Source organism: Meles meles, unplaced genomic scaffold (genome assembly GCF_922984935.1).
Source record: "Meles meles unplaced genomic scaffold, mMelMel3.1 paternal haplotype, whole genome shotgun sequence".
Lineage (NCBI taxonomy): Eukaryota > Metazoa > Chordata > Mammalia > Carnivora > Mustelidae > Meles > Meles meles.
This window is the reverse complement of record NW_025721168.1, coordinates 286,438-308,089: the sequence shown is the minus strand read 5'-3', so window position 1 is coordinate 308,089 and position 21,652 is coordinate 286,438. Positions and strand designations below refer to the sequence as shown.

The 21,652-nt window shown below is 42.4% G+C and overlaps 1 protein-coding gene across 1 annotated transcript; it reads right to left on the bottom strand.

Moving 5' to 3' along the window:
- Nucleotides 1-15,257: 15,257 nt before the first annotated feature.
- Nucleotides 15,258-20,555, bottom strand: LOC123936070 (protein NYNRIN-like). Its single transcript, XM_045996846.1, has 4 exons — nt 19,944-20,555; nt 18,948-18,978; nt 16,497-17,797; nt 15,258-16,415 (listed from the first exon to the last, which is right to left on the bottom strand). Exons 1-4 carry the CDS (start codon nt 20,553-20,555, stop codon nt 15,258-15,260), a joined length of 3,102 nt encoding a protein of 1,033 aa, XP_045852802.1.
- Nucleotides 20,556-21,652: the final 1,097 nt, after the last annotated feature.

The window sequence follows — 21,652 nt, the reverse complement described above, 5'->3', positions numbered from 1 at the left end:
ATTCATTTAGAGTGAAGGAAGATTATTTACAGTGTCTGGATTAAGACATGCAGTTATACATACTCTCTCACCAGGCCTTAATGTACTGTTGAATTCTATTGGCTAGTATTTTGGTGAGAATTTTTGCATCTGTGTTCATCAAGGATATTGATCTGTAGTTCTCTTTTTTGGTGGGATCCTTGTCTGGTTTTGGGATCAAGGTGATGCTGACCTCATAAAATGAGTTTGGAAGTTTTCCTTCCATTTCTATTTTTTGGGACAGTTTCAGGAGAATAGGAATTAGTTTTTCTTTAACTGTTTGGTATAATTCCCCTGGAAAGCCATCTGGCCCTGGGCTTTTGTTTGTTTGGAGATTTTTGATGACTCTTTCAATCTCCTTACTGGTTATTGGTCTGTTCAGGTTTTCTATTTCTTCCTGGTTCAGTTGTGGTAGTTTACATGTCTCTAGGAATGCATCCATTTCTTCCAGATTGTCAAATTTGTTGACATAGAGTTGCTCATAGTATGTTCTTATAATTGTCTGTATTTTTTGGTGTTAGTTGTGATCTCTCCTCTATCATTCATGAATTTATTTATTTGGGTCCTTTCTCTTTTCTTTTGGATAAGTCTGGCCAGGGGTTTTTCAATCTTATTAATTCTTTCAAAGAACCAGCTCCTAGTTTTGTTGATTTGTTCTTTTTTTTTTTTTTTCAGTTCTATTTCATTGGTTTCTGCTCTGATCTTTATGACTTCTCTTCTCCTGCTGGGTTAGGGTTTATTTCTTGTTCTTTCTCCAGCTCCTTTAGCTGTAGGGTTAGGTTGTGTATTTGGGACCTTTCTTGAGAAAGGCTTGTACCACTATATATTTTCCTCTCAGGACTCCCTTTGCTGTGTCCCGCAGATTTTGAACCATTGTGTTTTCAATATCATTTGTTTCCATGAATTTTTTCAATTCTTCTTTAATTTCCTGGTTGACCCATTCATTCTTTAGAAGGATGCTTTTTAGTCTCCATGTGTTTGGGTTCTTTCCAAATTTCCTCTTGTGATTGAGTTCTAGCTTCAGAACATTGTGGTTCGAAAATATGCAGGGAATGATCCCAGTCTTTTGATACTGGTTGAGACCTTTTTTATGACCCAGGATGTGATCTATTTTGGAGAAGGTTCCATGTGCACTAGAGAAGAATGTGTATTCTGTTGCTTTGGGATGAAATGTTCTGAATATATCTGTGATGTCCATCTGGTCCAGTGTGTCATTTAAGTCTTTATTTCCTTGTTGGTCTTTTGCTTGGATGATCTGTCCATTTAAGTGAGGGGAGTGTTCAAGTCCCCTACTATTATTGTATTATTATTGATGTGTTTCTTTGATTTTCTTATTAATTGGTTTATAGAGGTGGCTGCTCCCACGTGAGAGGCATAGATATTTATAATTGTTAGATTTTCTTGTTGGACAGACCCTTTGAGTATCATATAGTGTCCTTCCTCTTCTCTTATTATAGTCTTTGGCTTAAAATCTAATTGATCTGATATAAAGATTTCCACCCCAGCTTTCTTCTGATGTCCATTAGCATGGTAAATTGTTTTCCACCCCCTCACATTAAATCTGGAGGTGTCTTCGGGTCTAAAATGAGTTTCTTGTAGGCAACATATAGATGGGTTTTGTTTTTTTATCCATTCTGATACCCTGTGTCTTTTGATTGGGGCATTTAGCCCATTAACATTCAGGGTAACTATTGACAGATATGAATTTAGTGCCATTGTATTGCCTGTAAGGTGACTATAACTGTATATTGTTTCTGTTCGTTTCTGATCTACTACTTTTAGGCTCTCTCTTTGCTTAGAGCACCCCTTTCAATATTTCCTGTAGAGCTGGTCTGGTGTTTGCAAATTCTCTCAGTTTTTGTTTGTCCTGAAAGCTTTTTATCTCTCCTTCTATTTTCAATGATAGCCTAGCTGGATATAGTATTCTTGGCTGTATGTTTTTCTCATTTAGTGCTCTGAACATATCATGCCAGCTCTTTCTGGCCTGCCAGGTCTCTGTGGGTAAGTCTGCTGCCAATCTAATATTTTTACCATTGTATGTTATAGACTTCTTTTCCCAGGCTGCATTCAGAATTTTCTCTTTGTCACTAAGACTTGTAAATTTTACTATTAGGTGACGGGGTGTGCACCTATTCTTGTTGACTTTGAGGGGGGTTCTCTGTACCCCTGGATTCTGATGCTTGTTCCCTTTGCCATATTTGGGAAATTCTCTCTAATAATTCTCTCCAATAGATTTTCTGCTCCCCTCTCTCTTTCTTCTTCTTCTGGAATCCCAGTTATTCTAATGTTGTTTCGTTTTATGGTGTCACTTATCTCTTGAATTCTCCCCTCGTGGTCCAGTTGCTGTTTGTCCCTCTTTTGCTCAGCATCTTTATTCTCTGTCATTTGGTCTTCTATATAACTAATTCTTTCTTCTGCCTCATTTATCCTAACAGTGAGAGCCTCCATTTTTTATTGCATCTCATTGATAAATTTTTTGATTTCAATTTGGTTAGATTTTACTTCTTTCATTTCTCCAGAAAGGCATTTTATATCTCCACAGAGGGTTTCTCTACTATCTTCCATGCCTTTTTTTGAGCCTGGCTAGAACCTTGAGAAATGTCATTCTGAACTCTAGATCTGACATATTACCAATGTCTGTATTGATTAGGTCCCAAGCCTTCGGTACTGCCTCTTGTTCTTTTTTTTGTGGTGAATTTTTCCACCTTGTCATTTTGTCCAGATAAGAGTATATGAAGGAGCAAGTAAAATAGTAAAAGGGTAGCAAAGACTCCAGGAAAATGCACTTTAACCAAATCAGAAGCGATCCCAAATCGTGGGCTGGAGAAAGGGGATAAAAAGAGGTTCAGAAATAAAGAAAGGAAAAATTAAAAAAAGAAAACAAACGAATAAAAAATATAAAAAAGAAAACATATATATATATATTTATATAATATATTAGATAAACTAATTAAAACGTTAAAAAAGAGAAGGGTAAAAGTTAAAAAAATTTAGTAGAAGAAGAAAAAAATTGAAAAAAAAATTAACCACAAGACTAAAGAATCATGGGGAGAAAGCCATGAGTTCCGTGCTTTGCATTCTCCTCCTCTGGAATTCCACTGCTGTCCTTGGTATTGCACCTACTCTCCTTGGTGAACTTGGTCCTGGCTGGATTTCTTGTTGATCTTCAGGGGGAGGGGCCTGTTGTAGTGATTCTCAAGTGTCTTTTCCCAAGGTGGAATTGAACCGCACTTACCAGAGGCCGGGCTAAATAATCCGCTTGGGTTCGCTTTGGGAGCTGTTGTTCCCTGAACGCTTTCTGTAGAGTTCCAGAGGATGGGATTGAAAATGGCATCCTCCCATCTCCGGCCTGGAGGGGGCAAGAGCCCAGGGCCCCACTCCTCAGTGCACCCCCAGAGAACAGTGCCTAATCACTCCCATATCCCCAGCCTCCAGCCGCACTCCATGCTCAAGCAACCTGTGACCAGTTCAAGGTAACCCCGAGCTGAGAGCTCACTCCTCGCCTCTGTCTCTGTGGCTGGCTTCCCTGTTTTAATACCTGCAAGCTCTGCAACACTCCAACACCCCTGATCCTTCTGTGACCCTGCGGGACCTGAGGCCACATTGACCCTGCGTGGGCTTCACCCTGATTTAGCCTCTGGAGCAATGTCCCTCAGTGGAACAGACTTTTAAAAGTCCCAATTTTGTGCTCCATTGCTCTGCCATTTGCCGGGAGCCAGACCCTCACCCCGCTGTCTATCTTCCTGTCGCTTTGGATTCACTTCGCCAGTCCTACCTTTCAGAAAGTGGTTTATTTTCTATTTCTAGAATTGCTATTCTTCTTCTCTTCGATCTCCTGTTGGATTTTTACTTGTTTGAAATGTTTGATCTCCTGCTACCTGATGTAGTCTCAGCCTGCTAATTCTCTGCCATCCTGACTGGATCCTGGTATTTTAATTTAAGAACACACACTTGCAAAGAAAGAGTGAGTAATAACTTTTGGATATTTTCTTCTGGTGTTTAATTCCTTGTCATGCTGGTGCTCATACTCAGGACTGGTTCTTTATGTCAGGCAGTGGTGGAAAACTGACACTTTGTATCAGAGGACACTTGCTCTTTATCTTATATTTTTTCCTGATTCGGCTGCTTTGCTTAGATCTTTTCCTTCAGCAGCATAATGGTCTGCCCTCTAAATCTGGCATTCACTCTGCAAAAGACATGATGTTCTCTTTTGTGGGCAGAAGTTCAGCTTCCAAGGAACTCATAAGAGACGTTAAAAAATGCAAAACTATCAATAATGTTAAATTAAAGGTAAGACGTGCAACACTATGCTGGAAGGCCAAAGAACTCTCCATGGGGTGTTGGTGAGTAATCTTAAAGAGTGGTCAAGATTTCATCCAAAGAGATGCACAGTGGATATGTGAGGACTGCAGAACACTAACTGGTGGAGACAGAAATGCCTGATGACTGTGGAAGAGTTCAATTTGAATAATGCCAAGGGAATGTGAGGAGTAGTTATGGGAGAGTAGATCAGAAAATTAAGGCAGGTGTACATTGTTTTCCTGGAGCAAGTCTTTCTTAACTGAGCTTCCATAAGACAATAAAGCCTTACATAAATTAAATTGAGCAATTATTTTCTCAACTCTCTGAAAATTACTGCATAGCTACCATCAATTTAGAGGCATAGGAGAGAAGTTAATTCATTACATATAATGGGTGCCTGGGGCGGTTAGATTTAATTTAATTCCTTCTGAGAACCTCAAGTGAGAAAGTCTAGTCTAGATTCTAGGTAATGAGGAGCCGTGGAAAACATGTGATTTTAAGTGTGACGTGATAAAGCTATGTTTGGGGTAAATTTAACTGTCCATCAGCAGAGTTTAGGACGATTTGAGGAATGTGAAACTAAAGATTACTGGAGCTTTTGTAACATGAAAAATTATGAAGGAAATCAAAATGGTAACTGAAAGAAGGTGGTGAAAACACAAGATTTATTAATTCACTGATTTCTTTTAAATATACATGAGGTACCTACTAAAAATCAGGTATTGTGGCTACTACGATGGGCAAAAAAATAGATGTAGCTATTACTGCCTATTGTTGAGTCAGATATTGAGTAAAAGAAGCACAAACCCATATAAGTTCTTAATAAAGATAATTGATATGATGGGAGGTTTCTCGGTGCATGTCACAGTAACATAAAGTTGGCTACAGCAAGATTAATGTATTTGGAGGAACAGATATGCCTATGATAGAATGAGGCTTTTTTATATATAGTGAGTTTGGAATTTGTTGTATCATTAGTGAGAAACTAGTGGAATTCAAAATCAAGCTCCAATTATGATAGCAATCTCCTATCTCCTTTTCCTGATCACAGGATTGTTATTTTAGTGATGGTGGGGTTTTATGTGATTCATTATAAATTATAACCTTGAGACCAATGATCCTTAAAAGCCACTGTTTCATTCTTCCATTCGGATACTTACTAAAGGATACTTTTGCAAAAAGTGTAATGACTCTTGCATAAGGTTATAAACACAAACACAAATGAGATTTTCCCTCCTTGTAAGTTATAGATGCATAATCACTGCATTTTATATACTGTGTGTTCTGTTGTTGAAAAACTGGCTCTACTAAAGCATATCCATAGATTTTTTGAGCCGACAGAGAAACAAAACTGTTGGAACTCAAATAAAAAGTAAGTGAACAGAAGTTAAAATAAAGAAACATAATTTTTAAAATTTAAATGTTTTTGAACCTCAACTCTATGGTCAACTAATCTTCGACAAAGCAGGAAAGAATGTCCAATGGAAAAAAGACAGCCTCTTCAATAAACGGTGCTGGGAAAATTGGACAGCCACATGCAGAAAAATGAAATTGGACCACTTCCTTACACCACACACGAAAATAGACTCCAAATGGATGAAGGACCTCAATGTGAGAAAGGAATCCATCAAAATCCTTGAGGAGAACACAGGCAGCAACCTCTTCGACCTCAGCCACAGTAACATCTTCCTAGGAACATCGGTAAAGGCAAGGGAAGCAAGGGCAAAAATGAACTATTGGGATTTCATCAAGATCAAAAGCTTTTGCACAGAAAGGAAACAGTTAACAAAACCAAGAGACAACTGACAGAATGGGAGAAGATATTTGCAAACGACATATCAGATAAAGGGCTAGTATCCAAACTCTATAATGAACTTAGCAAACTCAACACCCAAAGAATAAACAATCCAATCAAGAAATGGGCAGAGGACATGAGCAGACATTTCTGCAAAGAAGACATCCAGATGGCCAACAGACACATGAAAAAGTGCTCCACGTCACTCGGCATCAGGGAAATACAAATCAAAACCACAATGAGATATCACCTCACACCAGTCAGAATGGCTAAAATGAACAAGTCAGGAAATGACAGATGCTGGCGAGGATGTGGAGAAAGGGGAACCCTCTTCCACTGTTGGTGGGAATGCAAACTGGTGCAACCACTCTGGAAAACAGCATGGAGGTTCCTCAAAATGTTGAAAATAGAACTACCCTATGACCCAGCAATTGCACTACTGGGTATTTACCCTAAAGATACAAACGTAGTGATCTGAAGGGGCACGTGCACCCGAATGTTTATAGCAGCAATGTCTACAATAGCGAAACTATGGAAAGAACCTAGATGTCCATCAACAGATGAATGGGTAAAGAAGATGTGGTATATATACACAATGGAATACTATGCAGCCATCAAAAGAAATGAAATCTTGCCATTTGCGACGACGTGGATGGAACTAGAGCGTATCATGCTTAGTGAAATAAGTCAATCGGAGAAAGACAACTATCATATGATCTCCCTGATATGAGGACATGGAGAAGCAACATGGGGGCTTAGGGGGATAGGAGAAGAATAAATGAAACAAGATGGGATTGGGAGGGAGACAAACCATAAATGACTCTTAATCTCACAAAATAAACTGGGGGTTGCTGGGGGGAAGTGGGATTGGGAGAGGGGGAGGGGGCTATGGACATTGGGGAGGGTAAGTGCTATCGTGAGTGCTGTGAAGTGTGTAAACCTGGCGATTCACAGACCTGTACCCCTGGGGATAAAAATACATTATATGTTTATTAAAAAAAAAAAATTGGAAGGGGAGGTGAACCATAAGAGACTATGAACTCTGGAAAACAACCTGAGTGTTTTGAAGGGTCAGGGGTGGGAGGTTGGGGAACAGGTGGTGGGTAATGGGGAGGGCACGTTTTGCATGGAGCACTGGGTGTTGTGCAAAAACAATGAATACTGTTACGCTGAAAAAATAAATAAAATGGGGGAAAAAAAGTTGTGGTATATATAAACAATGGAATACTATGCAGCCATCAAAAGAAATGAAATCTTGCCATTTGCGATGACATGGATGGAACTAGAGGGTATCATGCTTAGTGAAATAAGTCAATCAGAGAAAGACAACTATCATATGATCTCCCTGATATGAGGACATGGAGATGCAACATGGGGGGGTTAGGGGAATAGGAGAAGAATAAATGAAACAAGATGGGATTGGGAGGGAGACAAACCATAAATGACTCTTAATCTCCCAAAATAAATTGAGGGTTGCTGGGGGGAGGTGGGGTTGGGAGAGGGGGAGGGGTTTATGGACATTGGGGAAGGTATGTGCAATCGTGAGTGCTGTGAAGTGTGCAAACCTGGTGATTCACAGACCTGTACACTAGGGGATAAAAATACATTATATGTTTATTAAAAAAAAAAAAGAAAGGATGAATACCCAACTTTTGTAGCAACATGGACGGGACTGGAAGAGATTATGCTGAGTGAAATAAGTCAAGCAGAGAGAGTCAAATATCATATGGTTTCACTTATTTGTGGAGCATAATAAATGACATGGAGGACATTGGGAGATGGAGAGGAGAAGGAAGTTGAGGGAAATTGGAAGGGGAGGCGAACCATAAGAGACTATGGACTCTGAAAAACATCCTGAGGGCTTTGAAGGGGTGGGGGTGGGAAGTTGGGGGAACCAGGTGGTGGGTAATAAGGAGGACACATATTGCATGGAGCACTGGGTTTTGTGCAAAACAATGAATATTGTTACCCTGAAAAAATAAATAAATAAATTTTAAAAATTTAAATGTTTTTTATAGATCTGCCATTGAAGATATTGTCAGGAGCGTTAATTGTTCTCCAATACCTTTAGGTCCTAGAAGAACATTTCCAATAAAATTTAGAACCAAGATAAAGGTCTCAGTAAGGAGTTTTTGGCTTCTTAGTATTGAAATTAAGAATTATTCTAACTTCAAAGAAGGAGCGATTTTGATAGTAAAGCATAATTAGTAGACTTGCTTCCTTGAATTAGAAGTCCTAATTTTGTTCTAGTTTATTGATTATACTCTATCCATGTCCCATTCAGTTTGCTACTTCACATAGAGAACTTTTATGTATTTTTTTATTGTGTTTTAATTAATTAATTAATTAATTAATCAATGAGAGGGAGAGTGTAAGATGAGGGGAGAGGGAGAGAGAATATAAGCAGGTCTAGTGTGGAGCCTGGCATGGGGCTCAATCTCACAACGTTGAAATTATGAGTCAGATGCTGAAATCAAGAGTCATATGCTTAATAGACTGAGCTACCCAGGTGTCCCCACGTAGAAAATTTCTAAGTTAACAAGTCATTATGAATATTCTGATTTCCCATTTCTTAGCATCTAATTACTAGAGTCTCATGATACTCAGTTCTGACACAGCATGAGTTAAGAAAAGATGATAGCCTTGACTTGCCTTTACTGAGAGGACACAGCATGAACAAGCTCTATGATAATGAAACTCATTATGAAGAACAATGAGCATTCTATTCTCATTCTTGCTGTTTGTATTTTCTACTAAAACACAAGTGTCTTGTGTCTTGTGGGAAGAATCAACAAAGCAGACTTGGAATTTTTGAAAATGTGAAAGAAAAGATACTATGGAGCATTATGCCTCCATCAGAAAGGATGAATACCCAACTTTTGTAGCAACATGGATGGGACTGGAAGATATTATGCTGACTGAAATCAGCATATTATATATGATATTATGCTTGACTGAAAGTCAAGCAGAGAGAGTCAAGTATCCTATGGTTTCACTTATTTGTGGAGCATAACAAATAACATGGAGGACATGGGGAGATGGAGAGGAGAAGGGAGGTCAGGGAAATTGGAAGGGGAAGTGAACCATGAGAGACTTTGGACACTGAAAAACCACCTGACGGTTTTGAAGGGGCGGGGGTTGGGAGGTTGGGGAACCAGGTGGTGGGTATTGGGGAGGGCATGTATTGCATGGAGCACTGTGTGTGGTGCAAAAGCAATGAATTCTGTTACTCTGAAAAGAAATTTTAAAAATGTAGGTAAATTCATTTCTTGAGATGGGGAATAAACCATAATTTTAGCTTTTATGGTTGTGTTATGAATGTCCACAAAAGTCTAGACTAACACAAAGGGATTTAGAGAAACAAATGAGTGAGCTGCTTTTAGGAAATCCAATTGAGGGGCGCCTGGGTGGCTCAGAGGGTTAAGCCTCTGCCTTCAGCTCAAGTCATGATCTCAGGGTCCTGGGATCGAGCCCTGCACTGGGCTCTCTACAGAAAGCCCACTTCCCCCTCTTTCTCTCTGCCTGCCTTCTTGACTACTTGTGATCTCTCTCTCTCTCTCTGTCAAATAAATAAAAATATTTTTTTAAAAAGGAAATCCTATTGAAAGTGCTAAAAGTTCTGAAGAAAGTGTAAACAGAAGTCTATAAAAGATTAAGTTTCAAATGGGACTATGAGATTTAATGAGATCCAAACACCAATATATGGTAACTAGTAGCCAGCTATATTTGTCGTTCACATTTTCTCTGAGACTATAATCTTTTCGTTTAGGAACATTGTGTTATACCAGTCTTGCCTTTATGTTATACCTTCTGTCTGAGCTGCCTCCCTGACTAGATGCTGGGAGAGAGTAAGACATAGAATCAGAATCTCAGGAAGAGAAAGACACTAGTACCTCATCTGGTTCTGTACCTTCCATTAAAGAAAATCCTTGAGTTCTAGAATCACTCATTACATTCTTAGGTGAATCCAAGTTTTCTTTTTACTGAGTTAGAAATCAGGTTGGTGACTGTCAGCAAGATTCCTAATTCTACCCAACATAGCCATCATAGGACATGTCTAATCTTCCTTCTGCCCAACATTTCTTTAAATAAAAGTGAAAATACCATAAAACTGAAATAAACTATAATCAGTTGTTACCTCGATGAGATGACATTATTAGGTATCACCCCATAGCTGTACAGTCATGACCTAATAATAATAAAAGTAACCACCATGTATTGAGTCAGTGAGCAACCACAAAATCCTGGACTAGGGATTTTACTTAGATTTTTTTTCCCCTAATGTGTACATGAAACCAACAATGTGAAGCATTTGTGCAACCAACAGGGGAATTACTGTTATTCTCTAAGTTTGCCAGTTGACAGAGGTGCTGTCACTTACTTTAGGGGCCCAACCTGACCCAGGTTCAGGTCTGACCATAAATCCTGGTTCCTTTACTATCTATGCTCCTTTATACAAATTGCAAGCACATGCCTTATTATTAACTGTATTATTCCTGGTAAAGTGCATTATGTAAATTCTGGGTCCTTTTAAAACAGTTGATCTTTGGGTTGTAGAAATAATCCAAATGATCCTCGCTTAGATAGTATAATTTTGGGGAAACTGTTTTAAATCAAGATCAAGAGGCAGATCACTAGAAGAGGCAGTTTTGTTAAGTCTCATCTCGCATGGGACAGAGTGGGAAGTTGTCTTGTCAGCAGTCAAGAAAGGATACATCAAGGCATCTTCATACTTCCCAAATCTTTAGTTGAGTCCAAGGAACATTTTATTGTAAGTTTTTGTGACTGTTTATTTCAGTGATTAAGAAGTATAATTAATAAATAAATGACAGAGATTTAGCACAAAGTTCATGTATAATATGCATGGTATATACAATATATTTATATGATATAGAGATATATATGACTTATCCAAGATATACTTATGTTTAGGTTTATATATATAATACTTTTTCATCACAAAGAAAAAAGTACAAATTCATAGTGGTAAATAGAAATGTTTACAGAAAAAAGTAGAAGTGTTTAAAAATAAATGTAATCATCACCTTTGCAGTATTCCCTTACACTCCCCCAGGTCTCTTGATAATTTGAGGAATATGCAAGTATTCTTTTCTTTGTCCTCACATGTTTTTCTTTTTTCTATTTTTTATTCTTTCATTTTTATTTTTTTAGACTTTTTAAAAATGATTTTGTTTATTCATGAGTGACAGAGGAGGGAATTAACATCCAAAGTATAGGATAACTTGTTTAAATAAGAGGTGCCTTTTAAATTTACAGAGATTGATTATTTTTCAAAAACAGTTTTGCAATTCATACTTGCAAATCAATGGTGGACATGCCTTTTCTCCTCAAAATCACGGGATACCATAAAGTTTTTAAACTTTGGCTAATCTGTTGAGTGAAAAACTGTATGTCATTTAGGATGCAAATATTTTTAAAAATTTTATTTATTTATTTGACAGAGAGTGACACAGTGAGAGAGGGCACACAAGCAGGGGCAGAGGAAGGGGGAGAATCAGGCTCCCCACCAAGCTATGACCCTCAGGCAGGGCTTGATCCCAGGACTCTGGAATCATGACTTGAGCCAAAGGCAGACACTTAACAATTAAAGCACCCAGGTGCCCTCATGATGCATAATTTGGATGTCTAGTGATGCTGAAAATCTTTCTCTGTTTAAACATATGTTTATATGTTGAATTATAAAACTATATAATGTAATTATAAGGACCATTATATGTCCTTTGTGGCTTGTCTGTTAATATCCTTCACTAAATTTTCTATTGCTTTTTATTTTTTAGTTTACTCTTATTAATTAGAAGAACTTGTATATATTAAAAATATTATTTTGGGGGGCAACTAGATGGCTCATTCAGTTAAGTGCTGTGTCATGATGTCATGGTTGTGGGATCAAGCCCATTGTGGGGCACACAGTTCAGTGGTGAGTCTGTTTGAGATTCTTTCTCTCCATCTCTCTCTGCCCCTCCTCATATCTAAAATCAATACATATAATCTTTAAAAATTACTACCTTTTTGTTGGTCATATTCATTCAGAATAAATACTTTTCCCAATCTATTATCTTTTACATTTTTCATAAAAGTTTTGGCAAATGATTATTTTCTGTCATAAAATAGGGTTAGCTTAGGAAGATCCCTTCAGTATGTGTGATGGTTAATTTTATGTGTCATCATGACAAGGCTAAAGGATGTCCAGACACTAGTACAATATTATTTCTGCATGAGGTTTTGAGGATTTCTCCAGAAGACATTTCTGGTAGGAGGAGTAAAGAAGATTACAGGTGGTCATCATCCAATCTGTTGAGGGCCTGAACAGAACAAAAAGGCAGGGGAAGGGCAACTTCTTTCTGTGCTTGAACTGAGACATCCATCTTCTCCTGCTCTTGGACTCCCTTGGGCATTCAGATTCAGCCCAGGGCTTAGAACATCAGCCTGAATCTTTGGCCTTTGGACTCGGACTGAATTATACCACCACCTTTCCTGATTTTCCAGCTTACAGATGCAGATTGTGGGCCTTCTTGCCTCCATAACTGCCTGAACATATTCCTATAACAAATCTCTTATAGATATTACTGTCTATACTTCTGGCTCTAGTTTTGTGGGGGAATACTGACTAATACAGTCTGTTACAAATTTTTTCTCTAAAACAATTGTCATACTTTTTTATTGTGAAGTTTATTTTTATACTTTGAGACCAGGGCTAAGTTTCCTTTAATATCATTAGCACAAAGGTTAGCTTTATAGGACAAACTGAAATTCTTTCCATATTTTCCTATGACCTAGAAAGAAAGGGTAAAATATTTAAAATTTGGTAGAATCAGCTATAAAACCCACTGGAGTGAGGTCATTTGAAAGGTAGATTTTTAATTAATGGCCCATTCTGTGATTGTGTGTCCATGAAGATTATTCATCTCCTGGATCAAATTTCATAGTTATCCTCAAGATTTCATTTGGTGTCTCACAGTTGCTCTTATATCTTAAATCCTTCTGATACCTTGTTTTTTATAAACCCAACTTTATGTACCTTCAGTTTATCTCTTTTTTAAAGTCATATGACAGATGATCTGTGCATTCCTAAACCTACTCATGGTTGTATATCCCTTTAATTATATCCCTTGACATACACATTCTCTTCTACTGTGGCAAATTAGCAGGTGATGGAATGCCTGGCAGTTTCTTGCAGCTCTGAGTAAGCTGTAGACTCTAACCATTCTTTTATGGTTGGGGAGGATCCCACTCTGCTTTTTTTTTCTAAGGGGTTGCTACTGAAAGACCCGCGGATCCCCATACCCAAGAATTCAACACTGCCACAGGATGCAAACAGCAAGAGGATCTTTATTGTAACGCGGGCGCCTGCGGGTGGTCAGCAGCTCCTGCTAGCTGAGCACACCAGGCTGGGGTGGTGCAGGGTTTTTATAGACAGGTACAAACAAGTTTTGGGTGGGGCGGAGCTGATTGGCTGACAGTTTGAACATTTGAAAAAGGCATACTTGGTGTTAGCGGATTGGCTTTGGAGGACCCACGCGCGCGAAGACGAAGGCGGGAAGGGGGGGTAGAGCGGGGGAGCGGGAAGCGGACTTACAGAAGCAGATGCTTAGTTACAGGAACCTGATTGGTCTATTTAAATTAAGCATAGTCAGGCGTTGGGTTCAAGACAAAGACATAGCTGTTTGTTCTGGCGTGGCGGCCTTGTTTCAGCACTCTGGAAAAAGCTCTCAGCAAGGAGGAAGGGAGTCTTTCATTCCCCCCTTTTTCTTTATCATGGATAGAATCTTATATCCATTTGTCCTGTACTTATATTATGTCAGTTTGGGATTCGGCTTGTTTGAGCAGTTGATATTGCTGTGTCAGTACCATTGTCTGGATTACTGACAAGCGGTCTTTGATGAACTGAACAAGCTTATTTAGGATGTAAGGGCCAATTGATAAAATCAGTAATAGAATAATAAGGGGTCCCAAAAGGGTGGATAATAAAGTGGCGAACCAAGGTGACCGATTGTACCAGCCTTCAAACCAGCCTTGCTGGGATTCAAAATCTCTTCTTCTCTGGGCCAATCTTTCTCTGAGTTTATCCATTGTCTCCCTAACTACCCCTGTTTTATCAGCATAAAAACAGCATTCCTCTTTGAGGGCTGCACATAACCCTCCTTCTTTTAGGAATAACAAGTCTAACCCCCTTCTGTTTTGTAGAACAACCTCGGAAAGGGAGGTTAAGGATTTTTCTAAGGCAGTGATTGACTTCTCTATAGCCTCCAAATCAGCGGTCATGGCAACTTGTAATTGCATAAGCTGGGTGCTTTGAAGTAGGGCAGAAGTTCCTGTCCCAATTCCTGCCGCTATTCCCCCGACTCCTAACAATAGGGCTATGGTTAGGGTTATGGGTTCTCTCCGATATCGGAATCTCTCTGATCTGGCAGGACCGGGTTAGGTCCTATGGCTGCAGAGGGGGATTTAATTGAGAGTTTTATAGTAAATATGAGTCCTTCGTCATAATTTTCCTTATAGAGTCTAAGGCCCCAGCTATATCCTTTTGTCCAGTGGACTGCTTTCTTTCCAGACTCTGTGAAGGTAATCTTAAGGGGGTGACATCATGCATTTTTACAATGTTTTCCATCATTTTCCCTTCCCCAAAATGTTCCCAGCTGATGGGAACAATTAGCTATTACAGTGATAAAATCCCAATTTGAGGTGGGTTTCCAATAGACATCACCTGTAGTTTCACATCCCCAGGCCGCACAGTAGAAGTCATTAGGGCCTCCACATTTATAGGCCCGTCCTCTAGTATTACTATTCTTTGGCGCGGGGCAGACATAAAAGGGGAATACCCTAAGTTTGTAACGTCGTGGTCCGTCTCCACATCCCCGGTTAGGGGGCGACATTCCATTGCTTGTAGGGGATGTTGGTGGCTTATGGGGATCATCGTGTTGACCTATGTCCCAAGATCCCATAGCCAGTTTACAGAGATCCGGATACAGGGTAGGCCACCATGTATTAGGGGCGTGTTGGGCCGTACTGGACCAGATAACTTCCCCCGTTTGAGAGAGAACCTGCCAGGTTAATTGCTTGGGGAGATGTGGGCTGGTGCCATTTATAGGGGAAAGGAAAGAGAATAAGCAAAAGAGTAAGATCAACGGCGAATGAGTCTTATCTTTAGTGGGTTTGGGGAGCGTTGGACGGTCCATTCCGAGTTCTGAGGGTGTCCTGTTTGTTCTTCCGGGTGTGCCGTTTTCACATGGGAGGCGTGGATCCAGGCTGCAATCCCGTCAACTTTTAGCGCCGTGGGCATTGTCAGGAGTACCGTGTGGGGTCCTTTCCAACGGGGTTCAAGGTTTGTGGCTCGATGTCTGCGGACCCAAACGATGTCTCCGATTTTGTAGGGATGAGGCCGCAATGAGGCGTTAAGATTTTCCTCGTAGGCGGCTGCCAGGGGTTTCCAGACCTCTTGTTGCACCAGCTGCAAGGCTTGCAGATGGGCCTGTATGGAGGGGGAGGGGGAATGAGCAGAGATATCTGGCGCAAAGAACGTGACAGCGGGGGGCGGAGCACCATAGAGAATTTCGAAGGGGGTTAATCCATGGGGGCCTGGAGTATTTCTGGCCCAATAGAATGCTAGAGGTAGGAGCAATACCCAATCTTTAGAGCCAGTTTCAAGCAGTAATTTAGTTAGAGTCTCCTTAATGGTCCTATTCATTCTTTCTACCTGTCCTGAACTCTGGGGTCTGTAAGCACAATGTAGTCTCCAATCAATCCCCAGCAGCTTGGCCACCGACTGACTTACCTGGGAGACAAAGGCGGACCCGTTGTCGGACCCTAGTACCTCGGGCATTCCATACCTTGGAAAAATTTCTTCCAGTAGCTTCTTGGCGACTATATTGGCGGTTTCCTTTTTGGTAGGAAAGGCTTCTGCCCATCCTGAAAAGGTGTCTAGAAAAACTAAGAGGTATTTATATCCATACATGCCAGGTTTAATTTCGGTAAAGTCAATTTCCCAATGTGTGCCAGGTCGATGACCACGTACCTGGACACCTGGTCCAATAATAGTCTTCCCAGGATTGACTTGGGCGCAGGCTTTACAATTAGCGGCCGCTTGACGAAGAAGGAAGTTTTGTTTGGGGAAGTAGTTTTTTAAATTGGCCCTATCCATAAGAGATCTCATCTTGTTCGCGCTCAGATGAGTCAGCTGATGGAGGTGATTTATTAGTTCCTGCGCCATCTTTATAGGTACTATGGCCTTTCCTCGGTATTCCCATCGGTTTAGGGCTGAGTTGTAATTGGCCCCTATCTTCTGTATGAAATCCAAGTCGGCCTCCTCATAATTCCAAATGGGGGTCTCATCTGGCTCTCCTATCTCAGTGAGTATAGTAACAGTTAATAGTTGGGGCCCCAAAGCTGCCTGTTTGGCTGTCGCATCAGCTAGGCGGTTTCCTCTCGCCTCGGGGATATCCCCTTTTTGATGGCCAGGGCAGTGCATTATGCTCAGCTTCTTGGGGAGAAATAAGGCTCTTAATAGGGCCAATATTTCGGTCTTATTTTTAATCTCCTTACCGTCAGAGGTTAGTAGTCCCCTCCGCCGATAAATTTCTCCGTGAATATGGGCAGTGGCAAAAGCATATCTGCTGTCTGTATAGACATTAAGATTCTTACCTTCTGCCAGTTGGAGGGCCTGGGTTAAGGCGATCAATTCTGCCCGCTGCGCCGAGGTGCCTTCTGGTAGCGCGCTTGCCCATACAATTTGAGAGTCGGTCGTGATGGCCGCTCCTGCTCGTCGTTTTCCATCCTGCAGGTAGCTACTGCCATCAGTATACCAGGTCAGGTCTGCATCCTTCATGGGCTGGTCAGTTAGGTCGGGCCGTGTCCCATGTGTTTCAGCAAGGATCTGGTGACAGTCATGCAATGGTGCCTCCCTAGGAGTGGGCAATAAGGTTGCGGGGTTAAGAGTCACTATAGGTCCGAACTGGATCCTGTCTGAGTCCAGGAGGAGGGACTGATAATGAGTCAGGCGGGCATTAGACAGCCAGCGGTCTGGTGGTTGGCGGATTAAAGACTCCACTGTATGTGGAGCCAGGATGGTTAGGGGCTGTCCCAAAGTTAGTTTGGTTGCGTCCTTGATGAGGACCGCGATTGCTGCTATCATTTTTAGACATGGTGGCCAGCCTGCCACCATGGGGTCTAACTTTTTGGACAGGTAGGCAATAGGGCGTCTCCAAGGCCCGAGCCTTTGAGTTAGGACCCCCTTAGCAAATCCTTGTTTTTCATCAACAAAGAGGTCGAAGGGTTTTGTTATGTCTGGCAGGCCTAACGCCGGAGATGTAAGGAGTGCTTGTTTGATATGGTCAAATGCCTGCTGTTGTTGCTCAGTCCAAACAAAAGGAGTATCTTGTTTTGTTAAGGGGTACAGAGGAGCCGCTATCTCCTCAAACCCCGGAATCCATAGTCTACAGAAGCCTGCGGTCCCTAAGAATTCCTGCAATTGCCTGTGGTTTTGAGGTGCGGGAATGCCAGAGATAGTCTCTTTTCTCGCGGCTGTTAGCCATCGTTGGCCATTATATAGCTCATAACCCAGGTAAGTGACTTTAGTCTGGCAGATCTGGGCCTTCTTTGCGGATGCCCTATATCCCAGTTGGCCTAGGGTTAATAGGAGGTTCCCAGTACCTGTTCGGCAGTCCTCTTCATTGGTAGCCGCTAATAGAATGTCATCGACATATTGGAGCAGGATCAGAGAGGGATGTCTTACCCGTAAGTCGGCCAGGTCCTGGTGAAGGGCTTCGTCGAACAGCGTTGGGCTATTCTTAAACCCTTGTGGTAGCCATGTCCAGGTTAACTGACCTGATATTCCCAAGTCTGGATCCTTCCATTCAAAGGCGAAGAGGGGCTGACTCTGAGGACTTAGTCTCAAACAGAAGAAAGCATCTTTGAGATCTAGGACCGTATACCAGAAGTGGGTTGGAGGCAGGGAACTAAGTAAGTTGTAAGGGTTGGGCACCGTAGGCTGGATGTCTTCTACCCTCTTATTGACCTCCCTCAGGTCTTGGACCGGCCGGTAATCATTGGTGCCAGGTTTCTTGACAGGTAACAGAGGAGTGTTCCAGGAGGACCGGCATGGGGCCAAAATGCCCTGGTCTAGTAACCGCCTTATGTGCGGTTTGATGCCCTGGTAGGCCTCATTGGACATAGGATATTGCTTAACATTGACAGGAACGGCCGTTGCCTTTAATTGTATGTGAATGGGGGGCTACTGGATAGCTAGTCCCATTCCTCCTGTTTCCACCCAGGCATCCGGGTAAGACGCAAGCCAGGACTCTATGTTTCTCTGAGGTTGGGAGGGCTCCTCATGTAGTCTATATTTTTCTTCTAACTGTAGGGTAAGGATGTGTAAAGGAGTCCCGTTGGGGCCGGTCACAGTGGCCCCTGTGGCTCAAAATGGATTTGAGCCTTGAGCTTGGTTAATAAATCTCTCCCCAGGAGTGGGTAGGGGCAGTCAGGCACATGAAGGAATGAGTGAGAAACTTTACCTGAAGCCAGATGTACTTTTCTCTCCGTAGTCCATTTATATTGTTTTCCTCCTCTTGCTCCTTGAACCCATGCCACCCGGTCACTTAATGGTCCAGGGCTCTTGGTTAAAACGGAGTGTTGAGCCCCTGTATCTACTAAGAAGGTGACTGGTTGCCCCCCCAACGGTTAGGGATACCCGGGGTTTGGGGGGGGCTCCTGACCCTGACGGCCCTAGTCTTCGTCTAAAGCCATAAGTCTTGTGACTTGCTTAGCATTTTCCTTAGGGTGTCTGAATTTCTTTGGGCATTCTTTGGCCCAATGTCCCCTTTCTTTACAGTAGGCACATTGGTTTCGGTCTACTTGGGGCCTCCTTATGTCTCCCTCCCTGTCTGACTTTCCTGCCTCTGGTCCTTGGCTGCCTTGCACTACGGCGGCCAAGATTTTGCTAAGTTCCTTACTTCGTTTACGTTCTCGTTTCTCTTCCCTTTCTTCAGCTTCCTTCTTTAGTTTCTCCTCTTTCTCTTCCTGCAACTTCCTAAGTCGTTCCTCCTTTTCTTCCTGCAACTTCCTAAGTCGTTCCTCCTTTTCTTCCTGAGTCTCTCTTTTATTAAAAATCTTTTCTGCCTCCTTTAATAAATCTTGTAAAGAGAAATCTTGTAGGTTCTCTAAACGCTGTAGTTTATTCCTTATATCTGGTGCTGACTGCCAAATAAATGTCATTGAAACGTTTCCTCTCTGCTCATTGCTATCTGGGTCAAAAGGCGTATACCTGCGATAAGCCTCCTTAAGCCTTTCCAGGAAAGCGGTTGGAGATTCCTCTGGCCCCTGAGTTATCTGTCTTACCTGAGCCAAATTGATGGGGCAACTCCCCGCATTATGGAGACCTGCTATGAGTAACTGGCGGTAAAGATTTAGGTGGGTCCTACCTTCCGCCGTGTTGAAATCCCAGACGGGACGGGTCAAAGGGAAGGCGGCATCTATCACATTAGGGAGTTGTGTGGGCCTTCCGTCTTCCCCTAAAACGTTTTTTTCTGGCCTCCAGGAAAACCTTTTGTCTCTCCTCAGTGGTGAGGAGAGCCTGCAAGAGTTGTTGACAATCATCCCAGGTGGGTTGGTGTGTGATTAGAATGGATTCAATTAAGGCAGTTAGGGCTACGGGGTCCTGTGAAAAGGAAGGGTTATGGGACTTCCAATTATATAGGTCGGAGGCTGAAAAGGGCCAATATTGGAGCTGATTGCCTGGCCCTCCTCCTTGGTGCAGGGGAAAGAGTTTGGAAGTTCCTTCTTGTGTTGGCTCCCTGCGACCCCTAAGTCTTCCCACCATTGGGGATGGCAAGGGGTCGCGTTCTTCAAGTGGGTGCTCTGGCTCCCTTGTGGAATTTAGTGCCTGCGCAGGAGGGGGAGGAGGATAAGGGGGAGGTTCTTCAGATAGAAGGTCTATTAAGGGGGAGTCCTCCAGAGGAAGGATCTTCTGTGGTTTAGGACGCCGTGGAGAAGAGGGATCGCTGACTATAGGATATAGGTTAGAGGAAGAAGGAGGTTTGGGAGGGTCGGTGGGATCTGGGATGGGGTGAGGGACGGGGGGAGCGGAGGGTCCTGGGGGAGAAGTGGTGTATGGAAGGGTTTTGGGCTTTGGGTGAACGAAGGGAGAGACCCAAGGAGGAGGCTCATCAACCAGGCTTTCCCACACTACAACATAGGGTACTTGGTCCGGATGGTCTTGGGGTCCCTGGTTGAAGACTCGTTCTTTGACCTGTAAAATAACATGGATGTTAAAGGTTCCATCTTTGGGCCACCCAACGTTAAAGGTAGGCCATTCTGAAGTACAAAGTGTCTGCCATTTCCTTCTTCTGACTTCCACCGACAGGTTATTGGCTCGGATTTGGACGTCTCTCCAATGTCCTAAAGTGAGACTCATAAGTGTCTGTCCCATTTTGGAATCAAGGGAAATCCAAAGGGCAATGAGAAAGACACACAAAACACACAAGACACTTAACGCACACAAGACACTTAACGAGCCGGCAAAAAGAAACGCTGCGCGATTTTGGTGCAAAACCGAAAGTACAGATTCAGACGGCCGTGAGGAAATATGAGTTTCCTCTGTGGCCCACTGATGGACGTATCCCTTGGATACGTGTGGGGGCCCGAAAAAACGGGCCCCTCTAATCCCTGGGGCGTCCCCCAGGGTGGCACGGGAGAAGTCCGAGTTCGTCAACTCCTTCTCAAGCTGCCCAGAATACAGATCTACTATGCGTAGTAGTACAGTCCTATACAGGCGTATAGGCAGAACAAACGGGAGACGAGAACACGAGCACGAGACAGAAAATGAGAACACAGTTATTAAGGCTTAAATGCTGGCCAGCTTACCTCCCGGTGGGAGTCGGTTGGATCCTTGGGCAGGAGTCCGATGATCTCGGTGGGACCTCCAAATGAAAGACCCGCGGATCCCCGTACCCAAGAATTCAACACTGCCACAGGATGCAAACAGCAAGAGGATCTTTATTGTAACGCGGGCGCCTGCGGGTGGTCAGCAGCTCCTGCTAGCTGAGCACACCAGGCTGGGGTGGTGCAGGGTTTTTATAGACAGGTACAAACAAGTTTTGGGTGGGGCGGAGCTGATTGGCTGACAGTTTGAACATTTGAAAAAGGCATACTTGGTGTTAGCGGATTGGCTTTGGAGGACCCGCGCGCGTGAAGACGAAGGCGGGAAGGGGGGGGGTAGAGCGGGGGAGCGGGAAGCGGACTTACAGAAGCAGATGCTTAGTTACAGGAACCTGATTGGTCTATTTAAATTAAGCATAGTCAGGCGTTGGGTTCAAGACAAAGACATAGCTGTTTGTTCTGGCGTGGCGGCCTTGTTTCAGCACTCTGGAAAAAGCCCTCAGCAAGGAGGAAGGGGGTCTTTCACTACCATATCCCAGATGAAAGCCCTGACCCTCAGCACTGCTTCCAGCAGAGCTCACAAAGTTTTACACAGTTGAGTAGCCGTTCTAATGATCACAAGAAATAGACATGTGCTGCCTCTTATCC

Coding starts and splice junctions, on each gene's coding strand:
- LOC123936070 (XM_045996846.1), bottom strand. CDS start 20,555: ATGGGACAGACACTTATGAGTCTCACTTTAGGACATTGGAGAGACGTC. Junction 18,979..19,943: donor ACCCCTTGCCATCCCCAATG/GTGGGAAGACTT, acceptor GGCCCCAAGTAG/ACCGAAACCAATGTGCCTAC. Junction 17,798..18,947: donor TGTGCCTACTGTAAAGAAAG/GGGACATTGGGC, acceptor CTACCAATGAAG/AGGACTGCCGAACAGGTACT.